At 34.5% G+C, this 11,811-nt stretch overlaps 2 protein-coding genes across 2 annotated transcripts in view; one reads left to right on the forward strand and one right to left on the reverse strand.

Moving 5' to 3' along the window:
• LOC116811833 (bromodomain and WD repeat-containing protein 3) overlaps nt 1-11,811 on the reverse strand; it is a 148,771-nt gene that overhangs the window by 14,111 nt on the left and 122,849 nt on the right. The gene's annotated exons all lie outside the window — the stretch shown is intronic.
• On the forward strand, nt 5,078-9,207 carry LOC116811836 (bromodomain and WD repeat-containing protein 3-like). Its single transcript, XM_032757231.2, has 4 exons — nt 5,078-5,173; nt 5,956-6,026; nt 6,931-7,031; nt 7,668-9,207. Exons 1-4 carry the CDS (start codon nt 5,163-5,165, stop codon nt 7,710-7,712), a joined length of 228 nt encoding a protein of 75 aa, XP_032613122.2. The 5' UTR covers nt 5,078-5,162; the 3' UTR covers nt 7,713-9,207.

Below are 11,811 nucleotides of genomic sequence, written 5' to 3' on the forward strand. Positions count from 1 at the left end.
GTGGGAATTGAACAATGAGAACACATGGACACAGGAAGGGGAACATCACACACCAAGGCCTGTTATGGGGTGGGGGAGGAGGGAGGGATAGCAGTCGGAGATGTACCTAATGTTAAATGACGAGTTAATGGGTGTAGCACACCAACATGGCACATGTATACATATGTAACTAACCTGCATGTTGTGCACATGTATCCTAAAAGTTAAAGTATAGTTAATAAAAAAAAGATTATAAACAGGTTCTAACTTGACTATTAGCATACCTTGTATTAATATTTAATGGAAGATATTTGCCAGTCAGATTTAGTATATGTGTGTCTGTGTTTAGGTTAATGTGAGGGACATTTTTATTCTTAGTTTCAGTGATTTTTTGTTTCAATTTGATTTGTTTTGTTTTGTTTTGTTTTGTTGTCACCCACCCTGGAGTACAGTGGTGGGATCTTGGCTCACTGCAACCTCCACCCCAGGTTCAAGTGATCTTCCCACCTCCACCTCCTGAGTAGCTGGGACTACTGGCATGTGCCACCACATCTGGCTAAATTTTGTATTTTTTGTAGAGACAGGGATTCGACATGTTGCCCAGGCTGGTCTCAAACTCCTGGACTCAAGCACAATCCTCTGGCTTTGGCTTCCCAAATTGCTGGGATTACAGGCATGTGAGCCACTGTACTAAGCCTCAATTTGATTTTTAATGTAGAATATGTTGGCTTCTTTTAATACTTGTCCACATAGTGGTTTTACCAGCTGTTGGTAGTGAAAGTCATGGATAACTTAAAATATTTTTTATTTAATAAAACTAATGAAGCTGAACTTTTGTCCTCTTCTTTGTGTTGAGAGCAAAACAGAGGAATCTTAAAATTTTTACACTTTGGAGAAAGAGACCACTTTTGGAGGAGATAATTACTCCCATTTACTTTTGTTTATTCTTTAGGAAATAATAAGTATGCCATTTTTTTGTGTTATTTAAATAATATATCATCTTTTTATGGGGAGCTAGCAAGAATTGGGTTCAGTGTGTGTTGAATTTGAAAAAATTCTTGTCAACATTTTGATTATTTGAAATTATTTCATGCATTTTGATTTGGGAGATTATCAGTTACTTGTGATCTCACTGTCATATCTGACTGATTATTTCTGGAATTTGGACATACTGTCATATGCCATTGAAAAAAATCATTTCATTATAGTAGTCCCCCTTATCTGTGGTTTGGCGTTCCAAGGTTTCAATTACCCACTGTCAGCCATGGTTTGAAAATAGGTGAATGCAGTGCAATGACATACTTTGGGAAAGAGACCACATTCATATAACTTTTATTATAGTATATTGTTATAATTTTATAACATTATTATTAGGTATTATTTGTTAATTTCCTACTGTGCCTAACTTATAAATTAAGCTTATAGGTATGTAGACACAGGAAAAAACTTAGGGCTTGGTACTATTCAAGGTTTCAGGCATCCACTGGAGGTCTTGATATGTGTCCTCTGCAGATAAGGAGGGACTACTAAATAATGAAAAATATTTATGATACTGTTGTTTTTTTCATAATTTCATTTGCCAGTTTATTTTCTCATTTCTTTTACATATTGTAGTGCCTTAGAGATCTGTAGACCTCTCTATCGTACTCTTTCTCTTAGTCATCTCATGGTTTTGAATTTCATCTGTAAACTGATGATTCTCAAACTTCCATCTCCATTTAGGATCTATCTTTTAGCTCCATACTTGTTTATGCAAGTATCTTCTTGGCATGTCTTGTCTTGTCTTGGCATGGATGTCTACTAGGTATTTCAAACTCATTATATTCATTATTGAACTAATTTATCTTCCTTAAATCTTCTCCCCAAGCCTTTTCATCCAAACAAATGGCAATACCATGGTTTCAACTGCTCAGAGTAGATCATCCCTTTTATCTTGCTCTTATACTTTGTATCTAACTTGTCAGCAAATCATGTTGGTTCTACCATCAAACTGTATCTAGAATCTGGCAAATTCTCATGACCTCTATTATTGCTATCCTGTTTTAAGGCACTATCACCTGTGGTCTAGATTATTGAAATAGACTTTTAACCGATCTGCCTGCATCTTCCATTCCCTTTCCCCTGCCCCAGTTTAGTCTCTCAGTTTAACAGACAGAGTTATTTTAAAATGGCAGTTAAATCATGTCAGTGGTGCTCAGGACCATCAATAGCTTCCAATCTCAGAGTTAAAGCTGAAGTCTTCACAGTGACCCACAGTGCTCTGTATTCTCAGCCTCCTTGGCACTCTTCAATCTCATCTACTGCGTGTTTGTTTGCCTTTTTCACTCTGCCTAACTGCTGGCCCCTTTGCTTTTCTTGAACATTCTAGGTACATGGCTGCCTTTGCTCTTACTGTTTCCTGTCTCTGGAGTGGTCTTCCCTGGATATTCACATAGTTTGTTTTCTCAGTTTCTGTGTGCTTTGTGCACATGTCACCTTCTCAGGGAGACCTTCTCTGACCACCTTATTTCTCTGATTAAAATTGTAAACCACTGCCCCCCCACCCCCTCCACTGTGTGCACAGCAACTCTGTATCTTCCCTTCTGTTTCATTTTTTTGTCTGTAGTAATAGTCATCTTTTGGTATTCTTTATATGTTCTTTACTATTTGTGTATTGACTTTATTAACATCAGTGATACATTATTCTCCTACGTTTTGTATTTTTTTTAACAAAATTTAGTTAAAATGGTATGATGCTAATAGTGGTTACCACTGAATGGCAGAATTACATGTTACTTTTTTTCTGTTTTTTCACATTTCCTAAGTTTTGTACAATAGGTATGTATTAAACAATCCGTAACATGATTTCTCATTTAAAACAATTCTGTTAAACAATCCATAACATGATTTTATTAAACAATCCGTAACATGATTTTTTTATTAAATAATCCGTAACATGATTTCTCACTTAAAACAATTCTATTAAGGCACATTAATGGGCTAGGTCCCCCTTTGTGATAGATGAAGCAATTTAAATGCAATGGAGATAAAGGTTTCAATATTTCTTCACTTTATAAAATTATACTATTTCATATTTAATTGTCTAATTCCTGTAGATCTGAGATCAGCAAATATACAGGCCAGATAGTAAATATCTAGCCTTAGCATGTCATACAATCTCTGTCACAACTGCTCAGCTCTGTTCCCATAGTGCAAAAGCAGCCATAGACAGTGTAAGACAATTGTGTTCCAATAACACTATATTTACAGAAACAGGCAACAAGCTGAATTTGGTGTGTTGGCCATAATTTGTGGATTACTGCTGTAGTTTTATTACTGTAGATTTTAGAGTAAGCTTTTGTTGTTGTTGTTGTTGAGACAGGTCTTGCTGTGTAGCCCAGGCTGGAGTGTGGTGGTACGGTCTCAGCTCACTGCAACCTCTGCCTTCTGGCTTCAAGCGATTCTCATACGTCAGCCTCCTGAGTAGCTGGGATTACAGTCATGTGCCACCATGCCCAGCTAATTTTTTTACTTTTAATAGAGACGGGGTTTTGCCATATCGGCCAGTCTGGTCTCGAACTCCCGACCTCAGGTGATCTGCCTGCCTCGGCCTCCCAAAGTGCTGAGATGACAGGTGTGAGCCACCGCACCCAGCCAGATTAAGCTTTTTTAATGCAAATTTCTCAATCTCAGAAATGAAAATATAGTTTACCCTTTGTATCCATAGATTCTGCATCTGTGGCTTCAACCAACTGAGGAACAAAAGTCATTTGAAAAAAATTAACATTCGTAGTGAACATGTACAGATTTTTTTCTTGTCATTATCCCTTAAGTAATATAGTATAACAACAAATTACTACAGCATTTACATTGTATTAGGTATTATCAGTAATCTAGAGATGATTTAAAGTATACAGGAGGATGTACATATGTTATCTGCAAATACCATACCATTTTATATCAGGGACTTGAGCATCTGCTGATTTTAGTATCTATGGGAGGTCCTGGAAGCAATATCTGAATGATACCAACGGAGGACTATATAGGCATGAGTCCTGGTTTCTTTACTGCACATCAGTTATTAATGGATAATATTAATGAGTAATTTTTGTTTGAATTCAGCTCTGTTGTCTTTAGAAGTTCTGTGCTTCCAAAGAAGCTAAGTAAATTATTCGATAATGATAATTTTCTTTTGATTTGCATTCAAAATGTATTCAAACCCTATATATCTTAATCCTTAGTCATCATCTCAATGGAAATTTTAATTATCTTCATTTGGGATTTTAAAAACTCACTGACATGCCAGAAACTCTTGTCCAATTTTCAGCTTTTTCCTGTGTCCCAGACATCAGGAGCTCAGTTGTTCTTTTCCCTTTTCTGTGATTCTTTTCTGAGGATATGTAAAATACTGAGAGTAAGAGCCTGAGAAGCCCACATGATAAAGGCTTTGATCCTTCTAACATAGTAGTAGTCCTCTGTATTGATAACTTAAGTTTTTTTTTTTTTAACTTGATCTCCATTTTCCCACAATGATATGATACGAATAACAGTTTGACCTATTTTACATTATTTATGGAAACAAATGGCTTACATCGAAAAAGGACAAAATTATATACTTCGTTGAATGGAACTGGATTTTAAAGTGAAATAAATAATAAAACCAAATACTTGGATATTAACCTCCCAAGTGTTTTTAGATTTACTTCTAATCCTCTGCCCATCTGAACTAAAAAATTCCACAGTTGTTTCTATAAGTGTATATATAGCACATTTGTAAAGTTTTAAGTAGTAATGCGCTTGTGAGTTTATTCTCCACTGAAAGTGATTAAAAATCTTAAAGTGTAATGTTAAATAATTTAAAAGTAATTTTTTTATAACTAAAACATTTTATCCTAAGTTCAGTTACTTTTCCTATAGTTTTTTTGATATTTTAAATTTTTTATAAGGTATTTATTAATCTAGGAAAGTTAAATAGTCCCTTGAAACAAAAATTTTTAGCTGAATTTATTGAAATTATATTTGTTAAATGATTACAATTTTAAAATACTCTGTGTTTGATGTTAGGCTGAACATTAAAACTTTTTATTTGAATCAGAATTTTTTTTTTTTTTAAGTTTTGTCCATCAACTAAAGGCACAAACAGATACCTCACTTCTACTGGTGCTGATGGAACAATCTGTTTCTGGCAATGGCATGTAAAAACAATGAAGTTTAGGTAAGTTTAGAAATTTTGTGAAAAATTAAGCGTGTTAATTTTTTATCTATTGCCTTGATTCTTAATAGTCCATGTATTTAAATATATATATTTACATATGTGTATGTGTATTTGTGTATACATATCCATACCTACATCAATAGGTTGTTAAGAGATTTTCGGATAAATTTTTTTTTTTTTTGAGACAGAGTCTCCCTCTGTTACCCAGGCTGGAGTGCAGTGGCATGATCTTGGCTCACTGCAAGCTCCGCCTTCTGGATTCATGCCATTCTCCTGCCTCAGCCTCCCGAGCAGCTGGAACTACAGGCACCTGCCACTATGCCCGGCTAATTTTTTGTATTTTTAGTAGAGACAGGGTTTCACCGTGTTAGCCAGGATAGTCTCGATCTCCTGACCTCGTCCTCCCAAAGTGCTGGGATTACAGGCTTGAGCCACTGCGCCCAGTCAAAATTTTTTTGACATTAATGTTGAAGAGACAATTTATATAGAAAATTTTGGTAGAATTTTAATTTGTTTCTTTTCTTACTTTGGTAAGATTTCTCATAATGGTAGTAGTAAGTATTATGGTTAATAAAACCATAGTAATACTGATATCATAAAGTATATTTTCAAGGTTAAATGCATTTTTAACCTAATTGATGAGAATAGTACTTATTGACCACGTTCCTTTTGTTTTTTCTATAATATTGATGCTAAATTGATCAATATCCAGTAGTGCGCTAACATTCTGGCCCATTAGCTAAACATGATGAAACATAAAAACACCTTATTTTTATCTTTAGAGATCGCCCAGTGAAATTTACTGAGAGATCCAGACCTGGAGTCCAGATATCTTGTTCATCTTTCAGTTCTGGTATGTGTAAAATGGGAATGTTTTGAGCATCTAGAATATTAAACGATCCAGTTGTGAAAGTGATTTATGAAGAAAAAAGATACACATTTGATTGTTAATTGAAGGATGTCAAAAATCTGAACCATGTGTTATGATAGATAAACTCTTTTGGACTCTAAGTAATGTGTAAGGTTTTTTTTTCCTTATTCATAATTTAATACATTTTTATATGATGGTGATTTTGCTTTGTGAAAAACAGACCCCTACTCTAAATACCCACTAACAAAAAAGTTTACTGCCCCCCAATCAACACGAAAATTCTGCCCAGAGTTTACAAAAAAACATGTACTGTTGCTCCATATTGAAAACACTTTTACAGTGCTTTTTCAACTGCTAAGAATCCTACATTAACCTTTTTTTTCCTTTTTTTGATTGTGAAATATACAGAACTTAAAATTTTATCATTTTAGCCATTTTTAAGTGTACAGTTTGTAACTTTAAGTATATTCACATTGTTCTGCATCTGTCACACTATCCATCTCTAGAACTTTTTTGTTATTCCAAAAGCAGTTGACTTTTTACACTCAACCACTATAGCCATGGTAAAGAGAATTGTAGATAAGTTGTCTTATAAATAATTTTGGAACATTACATTTCTAAATAAAGAAATGAATTCCTCAGGATGTGTTCTTTAATGTTTATGATCATAGGCCTGTATTCAGTGTATAGTTTGTAGATTTTGTTGGATGAATGATATAGTTTTACATTTTCTCTAAATCGCTAGTATGTCTCCAATAATTAGAAGACAACCTTGTGTTTCTTTAAGCCTTTTTACTAATGCGAGGTAGCATACGACTAAGGAAGTAATGAGAGGGTTTTAAAGGTTCCTTGGTACTATGTTTTGTTTTGTTTTTTAATCTTCTAGGTGGTATGTTCATTACAACTGGTAGTACTGACCATGTGATTAGAATATATTATTTGGGTTCTGAGGTTCCTGAGAAAATTGCTGAATTAGAGTCACATACGGTAAGAGAAAATCAGAAACGGTTGCTTTATTTTTGAACATCCTTGGAAAGCTTATTTCATTTCTTTTCTGATCTGTACCATAGTAACATATACAAATCACAAATTTTGGCTTACACTTTACTCTTGTCATCACTACTATACATACTATACTTGTAAAAGTATGGGTTAATTATTCTAAAAGAAGATTACCTATAGATTGTCAGATGATTCCATTGGAAAGTAATTAAATAAATGATGTGGGAAACAGGAAATGATTGATTTATTTTCAAACATTAATAAAATTACGTGTAAAATTTAATACAACTACTATTAAATTAACTATTTTAAGGTGTTCTCTTACATTAGTGTGCTGTCTTATTATGGAGGACATAATAAACTAATATCTATTCAGAACTATTTGTCTCTTGAGATATGGTTTATGAGGTTTCCCTGTGTCTGGTTTGTTTCCTATTACTGCCAATAGGTATTCCTCAATAGTTAGTACATTGTTTTGGGCCTCATTGAAATTAAAAAAAAAAAAAAAAAAAAAAAAAAAAACTACTTCATGATGTTTTTGCCTATGAATTTGAGAGAAAGAGCACTTAATTCATTTTACAAATAAGTCCACTTTAACCAAAAATCTGTTTCATGTCTTAGGATAAAGTTGTTGCTGTTCAGTTCTGTAACAATGGAGACAGGTAATTATGTAATACATATTTGTGTAAACAGATGTTTGATATATTTTGCTACCATTCCCTCAGATGCAGCTACCTCTATGATAGATACCTTGTTTCTGTCCAGTTATTTAGGTTCAAAGCCCTTGTTTGTCTTTGATGACATCCTTAGCCATCACTTCCACAATCTCATCCAAGTAGTAACCATAGCCTATCAGGTCTTTCTTTCTGAGTGCTTTCTTCTTTGTTTATTTTGCTCTATTTCTGTTAGCACCCATGTTAGTCAAGTGTTCCATTATTTGACCTGTCCATCTCTGCCAGTGTAACATTGTTCTTTTTTTTTTTTTGAGACGGAGTCTTGCTCTGTCACTGAGGCTGGAGTGCAGTGGTGCGATCTCGGCTCACTGCAACCTCCATTTCCTGGGTGATTTCAAGTGATTCTCCTGCCTCAGCCTCCCGAATAGCTGGGATTACAGGTGCATGCCACCACACCTGGCTAATTTTTTGTATTTTTAGTAGAGACGGGGTTTCACCAGGATGGTCTTGATCTCCTGACCTTGTCATCTGCCCGCCTTGGCCTCCCAAAGTGCTGGGATTACAGGCGTGAGCCACTGTGCCCGGCCAACATTGTTCTTTATAGAAATCTTTAGTGTTTCCTCTTCTCTGTCTATGGAATAGAATTCAAACGTCTTAGCCTGGCATTCAGAGCTTTTTACCACATGACCTAAAGCTACATTCTTTGCTGCTATTCTCCATATGAATCCTTAGATCCAGCCTAACTGATGTACCCTGCTTCTGTTCACATCTCATCCATTCCTTTGCTTATACTTCTCCTCACATCATTTCTACCAAGAAATGCCACTTCCTACCTTCCCCTAACCTCTTTCTCTCTCTCTCCTACTTTCTCCTTTCCTCTATTCTCCCTCTCCTTTCTTTTTTCCCCCACTCTTCTTAACTAGGTCTTATCTTCCTTTACGGTTCATGCCCTACCTGAAACCTTTCCTGAATGTTCCAGCTTTTAGTTGTCTTGACTTTCTCTGAATATCTGCATCACTCATTATTCCTATATCCCTAAAGTCAGAAATTATATGCAGATATCCTTGCACTCTGTAAAATGTCTAATCCCAAAAAGATAATGGCCAAAAAGGCTCTAGCCTAAAAGTTTACCTGGCATAATAGATTTAAAATTTTAAGCACCCATCATAAATTTGTTTCAAATACAGGTTATTTCCTATCTAAAATGCTTGGTACCAGAGTGGATATTTTTACAGATTTTGGAATATTTGCATATGTATACTGAGATATGCTGGGAGATGGAACCCAAGTCTAAACACAATTCATTTATGTTCCATATATATCTTATACATGTAGCCCGAAAGTAATTTTATACAATATTTTAAATAATTTTGTGCATGAAACAAAGTTTTGACTATTGGTGACCCATCACAGGAGGCCAGGTGTGGAATTTTTGACTTGTGGCATCATGTTGACACTCAAACACTTTCAGATTTTAGAATTTTCGATTCAGCTAGCTCAACTTGTATGTCTATAAGGACTTTTTTTTTTTTTTTTTTTTTTGAGACGTAGTCTCGCTCTGTCACCCAGGCTGGAGTGCAGTGGTGTGATCTCGGCTCACTGCAAGCTCCGCCTCCTGGGTTCACACCATTCTCCCGCCTCAGCCTTCTGAGTAGCTGGGACTACAGGCCCCCGCCACCATGCCTGGCTAATTTTTTTGTATTTTTAGTAGAGACGAGGTTTCACTGTGTTAGCCAGGATGGTCTGAATCTCCTGACCTTGTGATCTGCCTGCCTCGGCCTCCCAAAGTGCTGGGATTACAGGCGTGAGCCACCATGCCCAGCCTATAAGGACTTTATAGGATGATCATGTTTCATTTTTAAATATTTTTTTGACAGCAAATAATTACAGTGATGGAGTTGTTCATTTTTGTCCAATTTGAGAGTAAATAATGATGGTCTACAAAGAGTGATGTCTATATTAGGAATGAAAAAACCACCAAATAAATTTTAAGATTGACTTGACTGCATTATACTGAGTTAGATGCTTGAACATTATTATAGCTACTGTCCTTTCATGCTAGAAGAACCTAAATTTTTAACTCCCTGTCTTTTTCCATTAAGGAAAAAATACATTATTGTGGTCTTAATTATTCGTGTGGCCAATAAACACATGAGGAGATGTCCAACTTTACTAATAATCAAAGAAATATAAATTAAAATAACAGTCACTTTTTTTTCTTTCAGAATGACAAGATAATGAAAAATGATAATCCCAATATTGCCAAGGGTTTTGGGAAAATGGACACTTCTACAGCTTGTGATGAGATTGTAAATTATTAAAAAAAACTTTTCAGGGAAACAATTTGGCAGTATGTATCAAAAGCTTTAAAAATACACCTATTCTGACTCAGCAAAGATATGTATGAGGTTGTACAAAGATTATATAGAGATGTTCATCACAGCATTATTTATAATGGTGAAGATTGGAAACAACAGTTGATCATTAAGGGATTAATTAAAAAAATTTTGGTACATTCATATAGTTGAACACTTATTAAAAGTGATAGTAGTTTTGTACTTGTAAACATAGAAATAGATCTACAAAATACAGTTAAGCTAGGGAAAAACATGTAGTTCAATTTTTTGTAGTAGCAAATATTGAATTGTGTATGTCTGTGTTTTATAAATTCTGAAAATAGAAACTGAAGTGTTAACAGTGACAGAAGTATGGGTGAATATGTATTCTTTTTAAATGACATCTTTATTGAGATATAATTTACATAACGTAAAATTCATTTGGTTTTTAGTATATTCATAGGGTTGTGCAACCATCACCACAGTCAATTTTAGAACATTTTCATTGGCCCTGAAAGAAAGCTCATACCCTTTAACTATCAACCTCCAATTCTCCTATCCCTTCACTCCCAGCTCTTGGTAACCATTAATCTACTTTTTGTCTTTATAGGTTTGCCTATTCAAGATTCATCTATGTTACTGTGTCTATCATTCTTTCTTTCTTTCTTTTTTTTGCTAAATAATATTTCATTGTATGAATATGCTACATTTTGTTTATCCATTTATCCCATTGATGGACATTTGGGTTGTTTCCACTTTTTGGCTTATTATGAATAATGCTGCCATGAATATTCATGTACACATTTTTATGTGGACTTATGTTTTCATTACTCTTGGATATACACCCGGGAGTAGAATTTCCGGTTCATATGATAACTCTATGTTTAACATTTTGAAGAACTGCCAAGCTGTTTTCCAAAGTGACTGTACCATTTTACATTCCTCTCAGTAGTGTGTGAGGGCTAATGTGTTACTTATATTATCAAAAAAAAGTGATTTACATTTTTGAGAAAATTAATAAAGTTATTTTAACTCTTTCTAGTTTAAGATTTGTTAGTGGAAGTCGAGATGGAACGGCAAGAATTTGGCAGTATCAGCAACAAGAATGGAAGAGTATAGTGCTAGACATGGCTACTAAAATGACTGCGTAAGAATATATGTTAGATGTTTTTGTAGTTCTCATGATATATTTTACATTAAGTTTAATAATGAATATAAAATATCTTTTTACATTAATAGTTTGAAGTTAATTGTAGACCTGAAGTTTGCATCTGTACAGCCTCTAAGCAAATCATCTTTACTGTTGATTGACAGACTGGATGACAGGAACATTGCTGATTCATTTGATATTCTGGTCTTTAGTGACTCAAAGATCTCTGTGTTCTACTGATGCCTACAGAGCCATTCTCTGCCTTAGTTTTTTATAGGTCATTAAAAAATATACCTATTTTACTTTCTTCCTTGAGAGTTGTCCCTATTAAATGTCATCATATGTTTAACTTTTTCTCTAATTTTCTAAGGATACTTTTATAATATTTTATGTTGTTAGCATTCCTACTCAGTAATAAATATCCACTTAATCAGCATTCAGTTTTGTCATCTTCACTGTTGATTGGAAGATACGTAATTACCTCTTTGGGACACTACAGCTTCTTTAGGGTATGGCCCTGAAATCAACTATCTTTCCATTAGTTGCAATATAGAAATGGCTTTTTCATCATAGCCACCTATTGATAATGTCATATTTAATTACAT

The sequence above is a fragment of the Hylobates moloch genome, unplaced genomic scaffold (genome assembly GCF_009828535.3).
Source record: "Hylobates moloch isolate HMO894 unplaced genomic scaffold, HMol_V3 SCAFFOLD_7, whole genome shotgun sequence".
Taxonomy (NCBI): domain Eukaryota; kingdom Metazoa; phylum Chordata; class Mammalia; order Primates; family Hylobatidae; genus Hylobates; species Hylobates moloch.

Bases quoted from the DNA above. Each gene is read 5' to 3' on its own strand.
- LOC116811836 (XM_032757231.2), top strand. The intron at 6,027-6,930 runs GTATGTGTAAAA...TTAATCTTCTAG, and splicing joins TTGTTCATCTTTCAGTTCTG to GTGGTATGTTCATTACAACT. The intron at 7,032-7,667 runs GTAAGAGAAAAT...TTCATGTCTTAG, and splicing joins CTGAATTAGAGTCACATACG to GATAAAGTTGTTGCTGTTCA.